The 22477-nt window shown below is 44.8% G+C and overlaps 1 protein-coding gene across 2 annotated transcripts; it reads left to right on the top strand.

Annotated features, from left to right (window-relative positions):
- Positions 1-1336: 1336 nt before the first annotated feature.
- On the top strand, positions 1337-22270 carry KLHL8 (kelch like family member 8). Of its 2 annotated transcripts, XR_008484299.1 has the most exons (10): positions 1337-1635; positions 4562-5110; positions 7266-7452; positions 8157-8300; positions 9434-9545; positions 11173-11341; positions 11848-12007; positions 12985-13186; positions 13577-13776; positions 22072-22270. XR_008484299.1 is itself a non-coding variant. In XM_054294903.1 (9 exons), exons 1-9 carry the CDS (start codon positions 1435-1437, stop codon positions 13698-13700), a joined length of 1848 nt encoding a protein of 615 aa, XP_054150878.1. In that variant the 5' UTR covers positions 1337-1434; the 3' UTR covers positions 13701-13841. The 2 variants fall into 2 exon arrangements, 1 of the variants encoding a protein (XP_054150878.1); XM_054294903.1 differs by lacking the exon at positions 22072-22270 and having other exon boundaries at positions 13577-13841.
- Positions 22271-22477: the final 207 nt, after the last annotated feature.

Below are 22477 nucleotides of genomic sequence, written 5' to 3' on the forward strand. Positions count from 1 at the left end.
GTGTTAATTTTTATAACCTCAGGAGATTGTGTCTGAAGCTCTGTGTCAGCTTCAGATCTCAGTGCTGTAGTGGCCTCTTTGAAGGGCATTTTAAACATGAGTACCAGTCATGGAGAATTAATTTGAGAACCAAAATATCACAATGAACTAGAAAAATACCTTAGTAATTTGTCAAATCTGGTCTAATGAAGCTAGGTTTTCAGCAGAAAAAAGTATTCATTGCTATGAAATGTGTAAAGATCCCATGACCAATAATATCTTTGAGCTAATTTGTAGTTTTGGGAGAAGTAAGGTCTTTCTCTTAAATATCTTTTAAAGGAAGAATACCTACCTCACTTAAAGCACCACAGGCAAATATTGCATGTTTGATCTCACTTGAACCTGCCTGGCCCAGTGCAGCCACCAGCTCTATCACCACACAGGATGCTGCTAGCAGCAACCCTGTGACCTACAGCAGGAGCAAGTGCAGTTGCCTCAGGTCACTTCCTGCTTTTTCTCCAGTACTGATGCATGAAGAGCTATACATTTAGTAAGAGACATGGACACTTCCAAAATCTCACAAAGGAAAAAAATCAGTTGTGCTCCCAGACATGTGACTTAAATTTTTATAGCAGAAGAATTTTTTCTTCTTTTGGCCAGTCCACTTCCTCCAACACCGGAGTCCACGAGCAGAAATCCCTGAAAAACAGCAGTCAACTCTTAGCATAGAATGAAGAATGAATGCATCATAAATTAAGTAGGAAGCCATGAAACCAAAGGTGGTCTGTGTAAGAGGAACATGCTTCTCAGTATACTCTGGAGAACCTTCCAGCAATTAAAGGTGGCTTATGAAAGACAGGGAGAGTTACTTTTTAGACAGGCAGGTGGTCATAGGACAAATGGGAACAGTTCCAATGAAAAGAGGAGAGATTTAGATTAGACGTTAGGCAGAAGTTCTTTGTTGTGAGAGTGGTGAGACACTGGAAAATGTTTTCCAAAAACACTGCAGATACCCCATCCCTGAAGTGTTCAAGGCCAGGGTGGATGGGGCTCTGAGCAACCTGGTCTAATGGAAGGTTGGAACTGTATAATCTTTTAAGTTCCTTCCCAACCCAAACAATTGTATGATTCTGTGGTACATATTTACCTTTTTTTTTCATGTCTTTATCAAGAAGTGTGGACAACAAGTTCATAAATAATGGCTTTTCCTAAAGGTGCCTACATAGGATTCTTAGCTGTGGGTCTCTTTTTTTGGTCCCTTCACCTCTAACCTTCCATAGGTAGTATTATAATGTAATTGAAGTGTTATGTACTAGCATTACCTAATGTCTCGTTTTCTTTTTTTGTGTGTTTTTTAAACAGGAAGATGAACAGAACTGAATTTTAGGACCTAACTCCTGATGAGCTGGACTTTATCTTGGCAGGAGTTTTTGGAGACTGATGCAGTGACAGCCAATGGCTTCAGAATCCATGGTCCCTGAGCAGTCAAAACAACAGCTGATAAAGGGAAAAAGGTGGCAGCAGCAGCAGCAAACTCAGCCTTCCATCAGTGATGAGGATGTCTTCGTGTTTGAGGCCAACGAGGCTTGGAAGGATTTTCACAGCTCTCTTCTTCACTTCTTTGAAGCTGGAGAGCTCTGTGATGTTACACTGAAGGTGATACTTGCCACATATCCTTTGCATGTATCAGTCTGAAGATTCAGCTGCAGATAGGTGTGTTGGGAGTTGGCTGTGAATATTGGCAAGGGTGTGGAAACCACAGAATACCTCTTGGATCTGAGACATTTCTAGAGATTCTAGAGGTTTTTTCCTTATTTAGGAAGTTTACAGCTGAAATGAAAACACCTAAAATATTGATAATCTGAGAGTGGAAGTACATGACTTTGAGTTTATCCGACTTGCCTTCTCAGAAGTTACCACAGTTGATCACTATTTATTGTGCAGTTCCAGCTACTTGTAGCCTCTTTTTTCTCAATATACTTTCATCCCCAATTTTACCTCCATGTCTGCATTTTGTGTTGTATTGCTAGATTCTTCTCAGCAAACAGGATTTCTGGAACAAATCTAACTTCCATCATTCTTCAATAAAGAAGGAAAAAAAACCCAGATGGTTGTGTTCTACAGCTGATCAAAGAGTAAAGAAAGAGAGGGATGAAGCAAATTTTATGATTCTTGCATAGCATTGCTTTAAGGCATTATTTTAAACACAGCTGTATATTACTTATATCTTGATTACAATAAACTTGTATTTAGCATGCATAGAAGTGGGTGTCAGCACCTTTGAATATTAAGTATTGCTTAGCTAAACAACTTACTAGTTCAAGATAATTATTTAAGGAATGAAGCACAGTTCCTAAACCAAGAACAAATGACACATGCCTTTAGGAGAAGTTGTTAGCCTGCTACTTGTACTGTTAGATATGAACAGGGATAATGTTTGACAGATGCAGGTCCCTGGTGTTATCAACCCTCCTCATCCCTTTTCTTGTTGACCTCATTCTTACCTTCCTTCCTTTCCACCTACCCTTGCAAAAAAAAAGGCAGAAAGTCTTATTTTGTAAGTAGAGTTCAATGTATGTTCCTGCTATGGAAACTTGCCTTGGAAAAAACACTTTACTGGGGCTGCAGTTTAACTTTCCCTAAGTTAGACTTGTATTAATGTTCACCTGTATGATCTGTGTGGAGCTGTTTTGGTAACTTAAGAATGTTAGGTGACATGACTTGGCTTCTAGTGAAGGCTAGAGCAACCTGTGGACATACATCTTACTGTATGGCTTCCCAAATGAGGGATTTCCAAGCAACTGTGAACTGTGTACTTAAATTAGAATTTTCAGGGGGGCGCAGTTTTTCTTCCCATAGTGCTCAGGTCTCTCTCATGTTGTAAGAATAATCAGATCTCTACTGAACTTTCTGCTTTTTTGTGTGTGACCTGAGTTAGTGAGCAATTCTAGCGTTGCTTTTGTCAGACCAATTATTGTTTTAACTGCTGCTCTTAAAATATGATAGTAACTGGAGGGGAACTCTGATTTCCAGATAGCAAGAACATGCTATATCAGGTCTCCCTGCCCTTGGCAGGGGGTAGAATGAGATAACCTTTAAGGTCTCTTCCAACCCAAACCATTCTATAATTTAAAATTAAGCAGATTTGGGTAACATAGTAAAGCCACTGAATTCAAAAGCAAGGTTTAGAGAGTGGGATGATGGGGAGAATTAAAGTGTCTGAAGGTAAGAATGGCCTGAGAGCTTTCCCTGGTACAGCAGACCACTGGTAGCATCTTTCTGTATCAGTGTGGTAGTTAGTTGGAGTGCTGATGGTGTAACAATGATAAGCTGTGGGAGCACTCCGGAAGACTCCCTCTGCTCCAAAAGTTAAATTCTGGAATTTCACCTACTCTCCTGCTGCTGTCAGATGAACAGTCTTAGAAAGCTGTTAGAAGGTGAAGAATGGCAGATGAATACCATCTGCTTTTCTCCTGGTGGTTTGCTTTTTGTTCATTTGGTCGGTCTGAATTGTTCTTTCTGGGGTGATCTCACACTGAAGAATCCATCTTTTCCTCTTTTTTAATCTGCATACTCTTTCTTGTGCGTTTGCTTTCTGTAGTCAGCTCACTGCTCACTGGGTAGGTTGCACTTGTGTTGATCATGCTTTTTAAAAAGGTAAGAGCAAGTGAGTATTGAATCACAGCTAGAAAAAAACCAAAATATCCTTTATAATTTAGCATCTTTTCTCAAATGCACAACAGCTCTCTGTAACGCCTTCGTCTGGAAGTGAACATGAAATTTGAGTCTGTCAGGGAAACTTGTTGCTTATGTCAGCCAGCTATCCTTTATGTTAGTGCAGAGTGACAAAGGCTGTAAGAAAGCACTCCTGGAACACATATAAGAAGTAGATTGTTCATTTATTTTCAATACTTAGATTCTTTTTTAACATAGTGGAATTACAGAATTTTGTACACAAACAGCTTATTTTACATTTTCTGATCAGAATTTTGAGAAATACCTTTTTTTTTTATGGGGAGTACACTGTCTTTTCTGGGTAAACATTCTAAAAATATTGAAGTGATCGGTAACTTTCAATAACCCCTGAAACAGCTGTTATTCCATGCTATTCCTGTGTTTTTAGATGAATTTGCTTCTATAAACATCAGTTCTTCAACAGTAGTTGAAGTCTAGAAGTCCAGAAATCTAAATTAAGTAGTCTAAAAATGTCCCTTTCTAATTTGCCCCCCTTAAAGTCTCTGAGTACATATAAGTGTCTAGCAGTCTTCTCCTGTCCCCAGGATGCATCTAGAATATTTCTAAGGATATTTCATGAGGCTTTTAAAGAAAGGAAAGTTCAGTGCATCACTGCTATTGCTTACCTGAGTTACAGCTTTGCTCTACTCTCATGGCCAAGCTACAACTTAGAATTTTTTGGGATACTTGGATGTAATGTCAGAAATACAGCACAAATTGGGTTAATTTGAGAGGACAAAATACATGGAGTCCAGAATTCTTATTTCAGTTTCACTGTTCCTGCTTTCACCGCCAAAACTGACGTTCCAGTAAAGCATTGAGGGTTTTTTGTTCTTTTCTCTTTCAGGTTGGTTCAAAGCTAATCTCCTGCCACAAACTGGTGCTGGCTTGCGTTATCCCGTACTTCCGAGCCATGTTTCTTTCGGAAATGGCTGAAGCCAAGCAGAAGCTGATTGAGATCAGGGACTTTGACGGCGATGCCATCGAGGACCTGGTGAAGTTCGCGTACTCCTCGCGGCTCACGCTGACGGTGGACAACGTGCAGCCCCTGCTGTACGCCGCCTGCATCCTGCAGGTAGAGCTGGTGGCCAAGGCCTGCTGTGAGTACATGAAGCTGCACTTCCACCCCTCCAACTGCCTGGCAGTCAGGGTGTTTGCCGAGAGCCACAACCGTGTCGACCTGATGAACATGGCCGATCAGTTTGCTTGTGAGCATTTCACAGAAGTGGTGGAGTGCGAGGACTTTGTGAGTGTGTCACCACAGCACCTCCATAAACTCCTGTCCTCCAGTGACCTGAATATTGAAAATGAAAAGCAAGTTTACAATGCTGCTATCAAGTGGCTGCTGGCCAATCCACAACATCATGCTACGTGGCTGGATGAGATCCTTGCACAGGTAGGGCAGACCAAGGCACCAAGTTTCTGTGTCATCACTGGTTTAGTTGTGTAATCACCTTTTTGTACTTGGGTAGATCTCAAGGGGAAAATGTTCTTAGGTTTTGGTGCCTCATCCGGTATTCAGGGTTGGGAGTTGACAGTGGAAGCAAGTTAGAGTTCTTGAATACTGGAGGGAAGTGATATTCTCCTGCTTCTGTAGGGGGAAGAGTACTCAGTTTATGCTCATGGCTGGGAGGTGGGGAACCAACAAAAAGCTACATCTGTGGTTGAGCAGAAATGTTTTATACTGACACAAAACAGAGTATAAATCCATCACTTCACTTGGCTTGCCACTCCTACAGCCTGATATGCTCGCTGTCCTTCCTGTTATGTATTTGTACTTAAGAAAGGAGGCAAAGCTGTTACGTTTTCTTACATGGCTGGGAAAGGAAACTAAGAGAGATGTGTCACATCAAGTTGTGTCACAGTATTTGAGACAGATGTGAAGAGCCTGCACTGGGAAAAATTTGCGTACCATGTGCTGCAAAACATTCCATGTGTCTTAGCAGGTAGGATTGCCTGGGCAGTTTTAGTTGTCTCTGAACTCTAACTTGATTATTTTGCATTTGGCTGAATTGGTAATGGCATTATGTGAGTAAGGAGAGGTCCACTGAGATGCTGCTGTCATTGTCTTCATTAATCATTTTTCACATTTCCTAGGGAAAGATCACAATGGTTTATTAGCTGTCTTCCGAAAACCTTCAGTTTAATCTAGACCAGCATGAGGTTTTTGGTACAAAATCCCCTTCTTTATTATGCTGTACTGAAACTTACAGACAATACAATTAAAGATTTTTTAAAAGAAATTTATATTTATTGCCCAGTTATGCTCGCAGATGAGATTAACAGTTGTATTCTGTTGATGGAAAGCAGAGACTAGATTCAAGCCAAGAAAAAGTAAACCCCTTCTTGTAAATATGGGCTGTTTGCCAGAGCATATGGAGACATTGGTTGACTTGGACATTACTGCCAGCAAAAGACATGCCTGGGCTTCTAGACAGTGATTATATATGTCATATTTAGCCTTATGGGTTTCACTGTTATAATGAGGTTCTGAATTTAACAGCCTGGAGTTCTTACCATGTCACTAACCTTAGGAGCCTGTCAGCAGGGCTACAGTGGTGCTTTAAAGTTGCCTCAAATAAGCTGGGCCAAAATAAAGGAAAAAGTGGGACTGGAAGCAAGGAGGTGAGGAAGAACAGGTAGTGACACATGCCTGCTTCAAGACAAAGATGCTTGTCAGTGCTGTAACAGCCCCATCCTGCTGCTCTGAGAAGCACTGGAGGTACTGGACATCTGCACCATTGCTCTTGAGCCACCTGAGAGCTGCTTGACAGTGTTGACTCCAAACCTTAGGAGGTCAGGTGGAGATTTGCTTCAGTTCCCCCCACTAACATCTGTCCCACCTTTGCCTCTGATTGTACTTTGTATTCTGCACTGTTTGTCTTAAAAAGAAGGATGAAAGGTTTGCTAAAATAAATGGCAGGAAGGATTTAGAGAAGGAAACAATTATTACTTTTTTAAAGTAATATTTATTACTCTCAATTATTACTTTCTCAATATTTATTACTTTTTTTTAAGCTTAAAGTCTTCCAAGTCTGCCTTAAAGAAAGGTGTTACTGCACTAGCAATACCTCCTTTATAGACACTTAGTTCATGGTGACTAAGTGTTTCCTTTTTGACTTGCCACCCAAAGAAAATGAGCCATTTTCCAATGAACAAGCCCTCTTATACTGGCATGGCAGTGAGCTGAAGATTCATACCCAACAGCGGACTAATCTGACAGAACCCTGGTAAAGCTGCAGGTGCTGCCTGCATCACACTGGGCGGGTGCAGGTGCAGCATGGGCGGCAGCTCGTCTCTTTCCTCAGCACAGCTGAGCCAAGGGACACTTCTCTACTGTGGCTGAAATGCTAATGGTTGTAGCAAACATTATCACCAAAAAGAAGTGTTCATATCACTGTTGTGTGGAGCAACTCTGAGAGCTGCTCTCCTTATTGAGAAGCATGGGGCTGCCGACTGGCTCACTCCGGAGTTGCCGGCTGCTGCATGTGCAGCCCTGCATGGTGACAGCAGCTCAGCCATTTCTCCAACTGTGTTCATTTTTATGTCAGGTACGGCTGCCTCTCTTGCCCATTTCTTTCCTTATGGGTGTTGTGGCAAAGGAAGAGATTGTCAAGCAGAATCTAAAATGTAGGGATTTGCTGGATGAAGCAAGGAACTACCACCTTCACCTGAGCAGCAGGGCAGTGCCTGACTTTGAGTACTCCATTCGCACAACACCAAGGAAGCAGACTGCTGGTAATTAAATGTGTGTCTGGTTACCCACTAGGGAGTGGTGTGGAGAAAAAGCAGCACATCTGTGCAGGTGTCTTGATATCAAAGCAGGTTTAGCTTGATATCGAGGGTTGTTAATGACTTAATGCAAAATTGGGAAAGCCATTATGTACCTCTTTGGTATTTTGGTAATGTGCTGCATTTTCCTAGCAGAACTTTAGGAGTCATTTTCTTTCTTTAAGCATTAATAATTTATCTGGATTAGCTCTATCTTTGTTAAAGCTAGAGCTGTTATGTATGTTATATGTATGTTATGACCAGGCAATCTGTTCAAAGCTGTACCGAAAACAGTGGACAGTTATCTTTTGGTGTTGAAGGTTGAGCTAACTTCTTTGGCTAACTTACACCAAAAGTGAGTGATGAATATTGACTGCAGATCATAATTTCTATATCATTATATTTAACAAACAATTTACCTCCTTAAGCCAAACCACAAAAAGTGTATTTAAAATAGGCATTGTTTTTACAAGAGCATAGATAGCTAATTGCCATAGTAGTATGTCAAGCAAAGGCCAAAATCCAGTACCCAGTTATGAAGTGCAATGACTGTGCTCCTTGAAGTGAAGTACAGCTTCCCCCAAACTACATAATTTCAGTTTGCTCTGCTGTACAATTGTTTTTGCCCATCCTCCTGCTAGTTCTCTGTAAGCCTGTTTTGTGTTCTCCAGGTGTGCTGTTCTGTGTGGGAGGCAGAGGTGGATCAGGTGACCCCTTCCGCAGCATTGAGTGTTACTCCATCAGTAAGAACAGCTGGTTCTTCGGCCCAGAAATGAACAGCAGGAGGAGGCATGTGGGTGTGATCTCTGTGGGAGGTCAGTAAGCCTATTCAAGCAACCCCAGGCAAAAGGGACTTGTTTGCTCCTTTTGCAGAGTTGGTGCTTTTTACTAGCTGTACAAGAAGCAGACTAATTGTTTAATTGTTGGATAGTCTTCAGTTTAGTAAAGCTACTCCCCCTTTGAAAGAATGTTTGGTCCAGAGCCAATCTGAGACTGTGCTTATGGGAAAAACATTACTGGGAACTGACAGAGTAGGGCTGTTCAGACTTGGGAAGAGACCTTATTGTGGCCTTTCTGTACTTTACAGTCTTTTTAGTGGGGTCTCTTGTAATAGGACAAGAGGTAATGGTTTTAAACTAAGAGAGCGTAGATTTAAACTAGATATCAAGCAGAAGTTTTTTACAGTGAGGTTGGTGAAAACCTGGAACAGGTTGCCCAGAGAGGTGGTAAATGTCCCATCTCTGGAAGTGCTCAAGGTCAGACTGGATAGTGCTATAAACAATCTGAAAATGAAAATGTCCCTGCTCATTGCAGAGGGGCTGGACTAGGTGACCTTTAAAGGTTCCTCCAAGCCCAACTGAGCTGTATATAGCTTCTGGCCTTAAGTAAATGATTTTTTAAATCCATTTACAAAGAAATTGCCTTACACAGCAGTCGCCCAGAATTTGCTAGTACTCATACTAGCTCCCTTCCTGCTTAAATCCATCCTGGAAAGTTACTAAGACCATAGCTCTTCCAAGAGCAGACCTAGCTTCATTTTTGGGTCTCCATCTTCTGAAAACAGATCTGTGCAGTCCAGAGCAGCTTAGCACCAATAATGCAGCTTTCTCTTGTACTTAGCAGCCCCTCTGTTGCTGCAGCAGAACAGAGATAATTTTTCTTCATATAAAATCTGGAGAGACTGGTACATGTGTCCAAACTGATTTGACCTGCAGTACTTAAATTATGGGAAGGTTTTTTGTTTACATAATCTCAAGCTTTGTATAAAAGTTCTCATTGGAATAGATTCCTGGTTATAAATATAGCATATGAAACTCTGATACTGAAAACATTTTAAAACTTGAACCTTTATTTGACCTCTTGGTCTCCACATAGGCAGGGATATTATATAAATGAAACCGAGATGTTGCCAAGCAATGTCTGTTTTAAAAGATGTCTGTGTGTTCAGGTAAAGTCTACGCAGTAGGTGGACATGATGGAAATGAGCACTTAGGAAGCATGGAAGTATTTGATCCTCTCACAAACAAGTGGATGATGAAGGCATCAATGAACACAAAGAGGTACATGTTTCCCACACTCCAAGTCCTAGTCTGTGGTGTACCATTTCTTGCTGATGCTGAAAAACATCCTGTCTGTCCTGCTTTTTTTTGGTGTTTCCAAACTGTTCGATTTATAGGAATTTCTTTCCCCTATTTTGGAGCTTTATGCTATGAATGTATCACCCTTCTCTTTTTTTGGAGGAGGAGCTGGCTTCTGGACCACGGACATCTTCTGCAAGCTGTGCTTACACTCTGGTGTCCAGGGCCTTTCTGCTGTGCCCAGTAAACAACTTGGAACCAATGAATTGGTTCTGTGCAGTTTTTGCTCATTTTAGGAATGAGTGAGATAACCGCCAGCATAACATGAGAAGTGAAATACTGCACAGTGAAAATGAAAAAAGTTAAATACTACAGCAGGAAAAAAAGCTGCCTATGTTTTTCACACAAAAGGCCAGAAACATGCAATCTGAAAGTCAGATTGAGGACTGTTTTTTGTCTTGACATTTAAGTTTCTTACAAGGAGTTACTGGACTCACAGATCTGTATTTTTTTTCTGCTGTTATTGAAATCAATGTCCCTAATTCTGCATTCTGTTGTGTTGTTTTTTGTTTTTCAAAGCATCATGTGCAAGTAGGAGTGAAATAATAACTATGGCTTAAGTCTGAAAGCTATTTGTAGCTGTGACCTAGTTAAAGTAGAAGGCCCAGACTCCTAGAAGTGGCTTGCTCTACTTCTTCCATCCTGCCTCTACCCCAGGGCATAATCTCAGGAACAATCAGCCCTAGATTTCTGTGACATTTATTATTGAGTACCCAGGTAAATGAAAGGGCTGCTGTGCCTTGGCTACCTCCCAACTCCACTCCTCCCATTCATGGAAGGCTTGGAATAGTTAGTGGAGAAAAATGCCACCATGAAGTGGTGTCTGTGTTACCTGCTGAGGCAAAAGGTAGGGCCAGGATATCGCCACAGTGTTTGTTCTGTAGAAGGATCGTGCCTTCCTTGCTCCTGCCTCAGTATCTCTGAACCTTCCCTCTTTAATGAGACAACAATGTTGTCAGTAACATGGTAGTTCACCTCACTTGGTGGTTGAAGCAGAAACTTAATGCTTTTATTCTAGACCTACTTTCAATTTTATAATACTGATTGTACTCTAATATTAGTAGATTTATTAGAAAAAAATCTGGCAACCATTTTAACACTCAATTAAAAAACACCAGAATGGAAGAAACCACAATTAAATCTTGCTAGAGTTCAGCTATTTAATATCCAGCACAGGTTTGCCTTTTAATGTGTATTAGTATCACCCCCAATCATTCTCAAATGATAGCAGCCAGCTATAGCAACGAAGTTAACCCAGTAGGTTTTGCTTCATCTTCAGACTTAATAAAATAGAGAAATCGTACCTAAGACATTGTCATGTATCCAAATATGTGAGCAGAGGGCTTGGCCTCAGAGTTGACGTTCAGTGAAAAGGACACACGTGTGCAGTGGGTCAGCAACATGATTTTCTGTAAACGTCACTTTTAAAATTTCCATTGCTCTTTTCCCCCTGGTTTGAAGCAGGTGCCATTCATGCACCATAGCAGCGGCTGTGTGGCTCCCTCTGGCTGAGGCCTTGCACTGAGGTGTTGTTGCTGTGCTTTCCTAGGAGAGGCATCGCCCTGGCATCCCTGGGCGGCCCCATTTATGCCATTGGGGGCCTGGATGACAACACGTGCTTCGGCGACGTGGAGCGCTACGACATCGACTCGGACTGCTGGAGCACCGTGGCCTCCATGAACACTCCCCGCGGGGGCGTCGGCTCCGTGGCGCTGGTGGTGAGTCACTGCTGGGCAGCCCCGCTGCTTTTCTAAGCTGCAGCACCAGGCAGAGCACAAGGTCTGAAACTAAATGCAGCTGGTGGGTCTGAGCACTTCTAGTCATCAAAATCCTGTGCAAAAAGTGAGGATACTTGAGATAATACTCACAGCAAATTGAACTGTTTCAGCAGTTTTTGAGGTACTGGGAGGAGTACTGTTCTAATGATATGGATAGTGCTTCCTATCTCACTCAGCTGACAGGATTGTCATGGTCATTATGTTTAAAGGTACCAAATGCATGCTCTACTTTAATCCCCCGTGCTCTGAAAAATAGCTGCAACACTACAAAACTGTTGCACTTGTTTCATTGGAAGAGATAGAATTTATGTTAGATAATTAAACCTGTTGTTGGAATTCTTAAATGAAATGGATATACCACATTTCCATATAATTTTAACACTGCTTATGAAAAGCTGAGTAAAGGCAACTACATCACAAATAATCTTTGTACAACTGTTTTCCAGAACCATGTTTACGCCGTGGGTGGCAATGATGGTGTAGCATCTCTTTCCAGTGTGGAGAAATATGATCCCCACTTGGATAAGTGGATAGAAGTGAAAGAGATGGGTCAGCGAAGGGCTGGGAACGGTGTTAGTGAGCTCCACGGCTGCTTGTATGTTGTTGGTGAGTAGGGATGTGGCATTTTGTAGTGCTGCTGCTGCTGCTGCCAAGTGCTGGGCTTTGGAAGAGGCTGTTGTTGCTAGAGGGACTGGGAACAGATAGAGCTGACCTGTACTTGGTGTTCTTAGGCAGGAGAAGAATGCAAGCACAACCAGGTCATGCTTAAACGAAGGTACATTAGCAAGGAAATGAAAAGCAGCTCCTAACCCACATTTCAGGAGGGCTGATCTGTTCAGGACAATACAACTTTATTAGAAAATCCTCTCAAGACTCACCATTCTTGAGTTTTCTTTTAGGAAATGGTTCTTGAATTCACGTGCTTTCAAACATAACTCCAGTTGTGATCTGAGTGTAGACAGCAGTACCTTTTTTGCACTTACTCCACAGCTTCTTGTCTTGTGTGCTGGCTGTATTTACCTGCTTTCCTGAGAGAGGAAGATGCCAAGTAGGTGTACCACAGTGATAATTTAAAAAGCTCTGATTTGTGTATTATTGTAAGTGCTTAAATAGAATTTGAACAAAATGCTTCTCTGCCAGCTTCCCCAGCAAGAGGAATGCATCACTTAGTCTTATATGAAATTTTTTCCCCTACTCAAATATTTGCCAATGCTGTAATTTGAGAACACTGCTAGAGTATGTTTTGCATGAAGTAAAATAAGTTTGAGACCATCCTTTTACTGGTGTTAGGTTTCTTTCTCTTCCAAATGGGAAGCTGTTTCATTATAAATATGATGAATTCAGAGGGAAAAATAATAAAATTAGAATCCTTGCTACTTGAGTAGAAGAAAGTTATTGCTCAGCTGATGCTTGAGCAGTGAGAAGAGCGTGAGCTGTTGGATTAATTTTTAGGAGCTTGTAAAGTTCTGGTAAGTAGAGTGCCGGACAGGGCCCCCAAATGCTGAGAATGACCTGATAATGCCAGTCTTGGATATTCCCTGCACAGCAGTGCCAGAAGCTGACCCTGTGGTGGTTGTTTGCAGGTGGGTTTGATGACAACTCGCCCCTGAGCTCGGTGGAGCGGTTTGACCCACGCTGTAACAAATGGGAATACGTGGCAGAGCTCACGACTCCAAGGGGTGGTGTTGGCATAGCAACACTGATGGGAAAAATTTTTGCAGTTGGAGGTCATAATGGCAACGTGTACCTGAATACAGTGGAAGCATTTGATCCCATAGTGAACAGGTAATTTCAAATGTTTTGTTTGTCTTAATAAGACAAGGAAATCTGCCTGTATGAAAACATAGCAGTATAGAAGCAGTGTGCAGGAGGAGCCTAGCTGTTGTTTCCTGGTAATAACTGAGTCATATCCATGGCTATCAGTGCAGGACTGGTGCTTATATCACGTGGGCAGTCTTGTAAATATTTAAGCACCTCCCCTTCCTCTGCTCCTCTCTAATCCTTGTTGTCGCCCTTTCATTCAGTAACAATCTTTATTCTTCTACTTCTTTCAGTCTGATTTTGCACTGATTGTGCAGAGTGAAGAGCTAGGCAGTGTAATAGAATTTCAGGCACAGAAAATACTTTCAGGTTGCTCAGAAAGGGCAGGAACTTATTTTTCTTTTTCCCCTGCAGGTGGGAGCTCGTGGGCTCGGTGTCGCACTGCAGGGCAGGGGCAGGCGTGGCCGTGTGCTCCTGTCTCAGCAGCCAGATCCGGGACATGGGCCAGGGATCCAGCAACGTTGTGGATTGCATGTGAGCTCTGCCACCTCCAAATTCCAAAGGAATGCTGCAAGGGAGGCACCACAGAGCTTCTAAACACTGTGTTTTGTATGGTAGGTTGAGGAATAAATCCAGTATATTTTATTTGTGAAAATGGTATTTTCTGCAACTGTAAAGCTGTGGGATCTCAGCCTCTCAGGACTGAGGTGCAGAGTGACCGAGACCACCCTTGAGGGGCTCGGGAGTCCTGGAATGTTGCCAGAAATGTCTGGTGGCTGGACTTTGATCCTACACGGGAGACGACATCAGTATGAGGATAGGAGGATTTCACTGGGGTTAATGGTGAAGGGATAAGTTAATTGGAGTGTGAGACACAGGGTTTAAGATTTCTGTACAGGGGGGTCTAAAGAAGTAAGATGGAGGAATTGGGGCGTGCCCCTCTCCTTCTTCTTCTTCTTCTTGGCCTCCATCTTCTGTGGTGATGTTGGCACTTTGGGATTGGCTATTACTAGAAGTGCACTGGTTAATAAGGGTAGAGGGTATTGGAGAAAAATGATAAATATTGTATACGTAACTCCGAGTATAAAGATAAGTGACCGCCCAGGGGGCTCTCAGTGTGTGCCCATGGCTGACAGCTGAGCAGAACTCTGTCAGGCCAAGAGAAAATCTTTTAGATAAGCAATTAATAAACACCGAGACCGAGAAAAGATCTGAAGTCCCTTCTCGTCCTTTGGAGCGCGGGCTGCCCAAGGCCACCCAGGGCCTTTCCAGACCATCTTAACAGCCGAGAATCTGACAAGTGGCGTTCGCTGCGTGGGCTACTTCCCACCAAACCTTTCGGGGGGGGAAAAGCCCTGAAGAGCTGAAGAGCCAAGAGGACAGCTCCGACCTAGGACGAATTCCCAGGAGAACACTGATAACTCCTGAGAAGAGAAGAAGAAAAAAAAAACGGCCAGGAGAGTCTGCAAAAAACAGCAGTCACTGAGAATTCCATCTCTCAGCTTCTGCCGAAGACAGTTTGTAGCAGAGCGGCCTGGACCGGGACCAGAAAGGCGCCTCTGGACCCATCCCTCGTGACCCGCTGGACGGAGATCGGAAGCCTTCGGACCGCTCTGACGACAAATTCGGTAAGAAGGCCAAAAATAAGAATATGGGGGGCACACTCTCCCAGGAACAACGGGAAATCTTGTCCGCCTTACAAGGCGTGGCCGAATCATATACAGAAGGGATCCCAAAGAAAGAATTAAAACAGTTATTGTTGTGGGCAAGGCTCAACTACCCACTTGCAGAAACATGCCTGCTATTCGAAGTGGGGTTTTGGCAAGAAATTAACAGACATTTATATTTCTTAGCAACGAAAAAAGATGAGACAGCGTTAAAGCTGCTCTCGCCGGCAAGAATTATGCTAGAAGGCATTTCAGTGCAGTCGAAAAGACTGGAAAAACAGCGAAAAGCTGTGGCACCCTCAGAAAGAGGGGGGAAGCAAAGCTCCGGGAAAAAATTAGCTCTGGCCTCAAGAAGCCAGGGGGAAAGGGCTCTCGAGAAAAGAGAGCAGGAAATAATATCAAAACCCCCGGTCCAAGAACCCATAAACCCCAAGAAACCCCAAAAGTGTCCTGAAACCCCAGAGAGTATAGAGGAGTCAGGAACGGAAGGGGGGGAGCAGGGGGAAGACAAGGGATCGGGGGGGGCGCTTTCTCACGAAGGGCACGGCGGCGCAGCGGCGGCAGAGCAAGGCGGCGGCGCGGCGGCGGCGGTGCAGGCGGGCAGCGCGGGTGAAGACGAGGAGACGCGCGCGGCGGGCAAAACTCGCAAGAACCCGGGGGGGGAGTCACATACCAGCGCGGGGGCAGCAAATGCGGGCGGCGAATTGGGGGAAACCGCACAGCCCCAGAGGGCCACCGTAGTGAGACGCAGGAGGCGCGCGGTTGTGACGTCAGACCCAGTGCGGAGGTCGGCCAGAATCACGGGGCGGGCCCGGGTGCCGGCGGGAGGCGGGCTGTACACACCGGTGGGAGGAGTGAACACAGCATCAGAGGAGGAGGAGACAGAGTCAGGGACAGACCTCGGGGAAGAGACCTCGGGGGTGGAACGAGTGGGAGAGGATGACGTCAGCTCGGGAGAGACATGGAGCGGCTCGGAGAGCACGCACGCGCAGAGAGTAGGGCGCGGGTGGCGGCGGGCCCGATCTCCTGTGACGTCTCGGGCGAGGAGGGGCCGTGCTAGGGGCCCCACACCCTCTTCAGACTCGGTGCCTCTGGTTGAAACTCTCGGAGTCCCAGTCCCTTCCCTTCAAGGGAGACGTTTTGGTGTTCAAGCCCCATTTTCAGCTGAATTAAAAGCCAAGCAAACACGGTCTCAAATGAGATCGCCGACACGTCGGACCGGAAGAGGAAATGGGGCAGTTGAGCTCACTCTGTCATCCGAGCTAGGGAGGCCGGTGACAGCGCCACCTAGTGGCAGGAGGACAAAAGTGCACATGCCGGATCGGTTCGGCGGAGCCACAGCGCCATCTCATGGCGAGACTGCAACAATGCAGCAATTTTTTCCAACAATGTATAAAAAGAAAAGCATTTCAAAGAAGACAATGTTAACACAACAAAGGGATTATCCATCGACTCCGGGATTTCATGAAGATGATGAAAGCTCAGATGAAGAACAGCTACAAGGAGAAGATGTCATAAGGATCACAGCATCGGAAGGTGTTCCGACATGGATGCTGTCAGCAGCAGAAGCAGCAAAAAGCTTCTTGCATTCATTTGATACAGCAAAAAAGAAATATCAACAGGATCCTCGAGTTTCCTTTTCGGATTTAGGAGCAAGGCCAAAGACCTCAAGGCGAAAAATGAGACACGATGAATCACCGATGACGTCCACAACACCATTATTCATGCAAATCCCAATGGGGTCTCAAGAAGAGGAATTTCAAGAGCCGGTGAAGACGATGGATTGGAAGCGAATCAGAAAAGCGTTGGCAAAGGAAAAGCATTTATTCCTGGGATCAGGAGATTTGACAATGCCAGTGACATATGATGCCCAGGGACAGAATCCAAGGTGGGAAAGGATGGGTCATGAGACACTCAAAGACTTAGGGAAGGCGGCTCAAACTTTTGGGCTGAACTCACAATACTTCAAACAGCTACTAAGAGGGACATTCACTATGTATGATCTCACACCATATGATATTCGAAGTATTGTGGCAATGATCCTCACTGACACGCAGAATCTTATTTGGGAAAAAAGGTGGAGAAAATATCTTGCTGAGTTGCGGAACAGATATCAAGGTGGGCCAAATGCGAACCTCACAGAAGGGCAGTTAGCAGGGGATCCTCCAGATGACAACCCAGGGGAACAAGCAGCGCGGCTTCCACGAAGAGTGTTAAACGACATCAAAGAAGCAGCGCGATTGGCAATCATACAAATTACACCGACAGGAGCTCCGGATGTTCCGTTCTCTTGCATCAGGCAAGGTCCCGCAGAGCCATTCATGTCGTTCATCGACCGACTCACGCAAGCCGTGGATCGACAGGTGACGATAGAAGAAGCGAAGAGGCCTCTCTTGGAGAGTTTAGCTTTCGGCAACGCCAGCCCGGATTGTCAATGGGTGATTAGCACCATGCCAGGACGGCCATCCTTGGCAGAGATGGTGGAGGCATGCAGCAAGGTGGGGACACCTCAGCACGTCGCAGCGATTGTGAAGAATGAATTAAAAGAGGAATGGGAAGAACAGCTAAAGGGACACTCAGAAGGGCAACCAGAGGACAAGACATTGGAGAAGATGTTCGAGAAAATACTCCATCAACAGAACGAGAACGTCAACAAAGTTCTTGCAACGATGCAGAAGAAGAACAATCCCCAAGGAGGACGGTGCTACAAATGTGGGGAGTTTGGGCACCTGAAAAGGAATTGCCCACGGACACATATACCAACACCAGCACAGAAAGCAGAAAGGCCAATTTGTGCACGGTGCGGAAGAGGAAGACACTCTGTGAAAGAATGTTATTCCCGGACAGATGTGGAAGGAAATCCGTTACCGCATACGCGAAACGGGAAACGCAGCGCGGGAAATCGCCAGCGCGCTCAGACACAAGTGCTGGCGGTGTCACAAGAACAGACAGGGCAGTCATCAGTGAGCGACAAGCAGATACCCTCAGCAAAACCCTCAGTCGATTCCACAGTGACCCAGACCTCCTCCCACCAGGGGCACAGTGTGCATTGGCAGCTTCAAAACTAGTATGCTTTCTAGATGAAAGTCATGCGGAGATACCAACGGGTATCCGCGGAGACTCATACAAGAAACAAGATTTCTTGATAATTGGACAAGACAAGTGCAGTATTCTTGGACTCATTGTTTATCCAACAGTTGTCTCAGCGGACAAAAATACAGAGTTAACAGTTTTGGCAAGAGCGCTTCGTCCACCATTGACTGTACCGGAAAATACTGTGGTTGCGAGAGCCTTCGCATTGCCGCCACACGCAGTTGGAGAGGTCATGTCAATCTTCGACGAAGAAGGTCTCCCTATGAAAGAGCATGTTGAAGTACATACAACATGGGTGAAGCACATAGGTCGAGACCGACCCACGCTCACGTGCCAATTGACATGTGGGGACAGGACAATATCGATCAGAGGTATGCTCGACACAGGGGCGGATGTAACAGTAATATCGTACATCTCTTGGCCACGCAATTGGAGCTTGGTCGCGCCATTGGGCTCTCTCTCAGGCATCGGGGGAGCATCTCTGTGTCTGCAAAGTGAGAATTCCGTCGTTGTCACGGGACCAGGAGATAAGACGGCGATCATTCGTCCTTTTGTCGTCCAAAAGCCGATCACAGTCTGGGGTCGGGACCTTTTGGCACAATGGGGCGCGAAGATCGAAGTGGATTTTTAATAGGGGTCACTGCAGCACTCGCCACACTGAAGCTGACATGGAAAACAGATGATCCAGTTTGGGTGGATCAGTGGCCCCTTGAGCGGAAAAAATTGAGCACTCTGAAAGACCTGGTCCAAGAACAATTGCAGAAGGGACACATCAAGCCAACAGACAGCCCTTGGAATTCTCCGGTGTTTGTCATCAAGAAAAAGCTATCGGGCAAATGGAGGTTGTTACACGATCTCAGGAAGATCAACGAAGTCATAGAAGACATGGGACCACTTCAGCTGGGACTTCCATCTGTCTCAATGATTCCCAGAGATTGGCAGCTTGTGGTCATTGACCTCAAGGATTGTTTTTTCAGTATCCCACTCCATCCAGATGATGCTCCGAGATTTGCCTTTTCAGTCCCGAGTATCAACAGGGAAACGCCTCTGCAGCGGTACCATTGGGTCGTTCTTCCACAAGGCCTCAAAAATTCTCCGACGATCTGTCAATGGTACGTGGCGCGAGCTTTGGCACCAGCACGAAAGAAATTTCCGAAGGCGAAGATCATTCATTACATGGATGATTTGCTCATTGCAGCATCAACACGACAGGAGCTGCAAGAAGCTCGCGACTGTGTGATTGCAGAGGTGCAAAAGGCAGGTCTGGAAATCAGCATTTCGAAGATTCAAGAGGTTGCACCTTGGAAATATCTAGGGTGGAAAATTTCAGAGAAAACCATAAGGCCTCAAAAAGTGGAGATCAACACTAAGATCAGCAATTTGCATGATTTACAACAGCTTTTGGGAGAAATCAACTGGATGAGACCAGTTTTGGGAATCACAAACAGCGACATTCCAGCACTGCTCGATCTCTTGAGAGGAGACACAGACATTTGTTCTCCCAGGACACTCACGCCAGAAGCGAGAAAAGAGTTGGAGAAAATCACGAACGCGATACAGAAAAGGCAGGCACATCGATTTGTTGCAACGTTGCCTTTTCAGTTGGCAGTGCTGGGGAAGAAAACGCAGTTCCATGGTTTGATCTTCCAATGGGATGAATCACAAAAGGACTCTTTGATAATCATAGAGTGGATTTTCCTACCACACAGGCCCGCAAAAACGATTCTCACAGATTTGGAGATGGCAGCACAAATCATCATAAAGGCGAGAACAAGGTTGCTGACAATGGCAGGAAGAGAATTCTCAGTCATTAGATTACGTCTGAAACGAGACTATTTCGATTGGGCGATGCAACAATCGAAAGACCTGTTAATCGCATTGTTAGCGTTCCCAGGAACTTGCACAGTCCACTTTCCACAGCATAGAATACTGCAATCGCAAATATGCTATAGAGCAAAACCACGAATAAGTGAAGAACCTTTGGATGGGATCACCGTGTTCACGGATGGCTCAGGGAAGACACACAAGTCAGTGATCACATGGAGAGACTCAACGACAGGGGATTGGGAATCAGACGTGAGGATGGTTCAGGGCTCTCCACAAATTGTGGAGTTGTCAGCCGTTGTCTGAGCATTTCAGTTGTTCAAACAGCCTCTCAATCTGGTGACAGATTCCGCATATGTTGCGGGTGTGGTCAAGAGATTGGAGGGTTCGCTCTTGAAAGAAGTCAGTAATGAGGTTTTATACTCATACCTGACAAGCTTGAAAACACTGCTAGAGAGCAGGGAAAGAGAGTATTTTATCACACACATTAGAGCGCACACAACACTTCCGGGGTTTTTAGCAGAAGGAAATGCTCGGGCGGACAGGTTGACAATGCCCATTTTGCAAACACTGCCGGACATTTTTGAGCAGGCAAGGTTGAGTCATGCGTTCTTTCATCAGAAAGCGCAAGCGCTAATGGAGTCCTTTCGTCTCACAAAGAGTCAGGCGAGGGAGATCATTAGTGCTTGTCCAGACTGTCAGCTTGTGCAGCCACCTTCTTCTACCGGGGCCATCAATCCGCGGGGGCTGCAAAGTCTTCAATTGTGGCAAGCTGATGTCACGAAATATCCATCTTTTGGGAGGCTCAAAAATGTTCATGTTTCTGTAGATACATTCTCAGGTGCAGTCTTTGCTTCAGCACATGCTGGGGAAACAGCAGACCATGCTTGCCAACGTTTTCTGCAGGCATTTGCAGCATTAGGTGTGCCTCAGGAGATAAAAACAGATAATGGTCCAACGTATACAGGCAGGGTGCTTGACAGATTCCTGAAGAGATGGGGTGTCAGACACACGTTTGGTATTCCGCATTCACCCACAGGTCAGGCGATCATTGAAAGAACACATCACACCCTGAAATCCCTTCTGGACAGACAGAGAAGGGGTGAGCCAGAGGCAACACCTTACATGAAATTAAATAAGGCACTGTACGTGCTGAATTTCCTAAATAGCTCATCCTCAGAACCTAATCCACCAATTGTGAGACATTTTCTAAACAACACACAGGCAAAGCTAAGGGAAAATGTTTAGTTTTGATCAGAAACCCAGATACAGGACAAATAGAGGGTCCTTTCAAACTAATCACTTGGGGCAAGGGTTTCACTTGTATCTCCACAGATCGAGGTCTGAAGTGGGTGTCGGCGCGGCACGTGAAGCCATTCCGAACGCGAGAGCATGAGAACGCTGATCCAAGAAACAAAGAGACGAGTACTCAGATAGAAGTCGAGACTCAGACTGCGAAAAGCGACCCGGAAGAGAAATAAAAAGAAACTAAGGACTTTGGGGATTTTCACATAAAAGCGAAGTAATGAGTTTCATGATGCTTATGTGCATCATTCTTTCATTCATTGCAGTAAGCAATGGGGGAAATTTACCTGTTAGTCAACCAAGGCAAAATGTATGGGAGACTTTAGCTCGGATAGCGAAAGAGATCTTCTTGGTGCAAACAGAAGGGGGAGATGTGGGATCTCAGCCTCTCAGGACTGAGGTGCAGAGTGACCGAGACCACCCCTGGGGGGCTCGAGAGTTCTGGAATGTTGCCAGAAATGTCTGGTGGCTGGACTTTGATCCTACACGGGAGACGACATCAGTATGAGGATAGGAGGATTTCACTGGGGTGAATGGTGAAGGGACAAGTTAATTGGAGTGTGAGACACAGGGTTTAAGATTTCTGTACAGGGGGGTCTAAAGAAGTAAGATGGAGGAATTGGGGCGTGTCCTGTCCTTCTTCTTCTTCTTCTTGGCCTCCATCTTCTGTGGTGATGTTGGCACTTTGGGATTGGCTATTACTAGAAGTGCACTGGTTAATAAGGGTAGAGGGTATTGGAGAAAAATGATAAATATTGTATACGTAACTCCGAGTATAAAGATAAGTGACCGCCCCAGGGGCTTTCAGTGTGTGCCCATGGCTGACAGCTGAGCAGAACTCTGTCAGGCCAAGAGAAAATCTTTTAGATAAGCATTTAATAAACACCGAGACCGAGAAAAGATCTGAAGTCCCTTCTCGTCCTTTGGAGCGCGGGCTGCCCAAGGCCACCCCGGGCCTTTCCAGACCATCTAAACAGCCGAGAATCCGACATAAAGCTTTTGGTGGCTTTCCATCAATAGTGATACAGAAAAGCCTGTGAGAACATGGAATAAAAGTGTGACCCACAAGAAGAAACCTGCCAAGAACTGCAATCATCCCATTTCTGAGAAGCTACGATTTCAAAATCATTTGAGGCAGCTGTTGCAAGGACTCAATATTGAGCTGTAAATCAGGCATGTGCTAAGGAGAGCAGCAGCAGCTACTGCTACATGTTCTCTCAAGGACTCAAGTGCCATTTCATTTAACTTATTTTCTGGAATGGAGTCTTAAATGTTTCCCAGTTGTACAAGAGCTTTGTAACAGAAGATGTCTCTAGTTTTAGAGGTAACGACATCTCTGATGTACCCTGAGATAATTGAGGCAGAGAAGTTCACTGCTTATCTCCTAAGGGAATGCTGGCAGCAGTGGAAATTGCAGGGATTCTGT

This window comes from Melozone crissalis, unplaced genomic scaffold, assembly GCF_028551555.1.
Source record: "Melozone crissalis strain CALT ecotype California unplaced genomic scaffold, PUWL_Pcris_2 ptg000006l_1, whole genome shotgun sequence".
NCBI classification, from domain to species: Eukaryota; Metazoa; Chordata; class Aves; order Passeriformes; family Passerellidae; genus Melozone; species Melozone crissalis.

What these genes read in the sequence shown, in the direction of transcription:
- KLHL8 (XM_054294903.1), top strand. Translation starts at nt 1,435, where the DNA reads ATGGCTTCAGAATCCATGGTCCCTGAGCAGTCAAAACAACAGCTGATA. An exon ending in GGGTGTGATCTCTGTGGGAG is followed by an intron (nt 8,301 to 9,433) that starts GTCAGTAAGCCT and finishes CTGTGTGTTCAG; the next exon opens with GTAAAGTCTACGCAGTAGGT. An exon ending in GCATCAATGAACACAAAGAG is followed by an intron (nt 9,546 to 11,172) that starts GTACATGTTTCC and finishes GTGCTTTCCTAG; the next exon opens with GAGAGGCATCGCCCTGGCAT.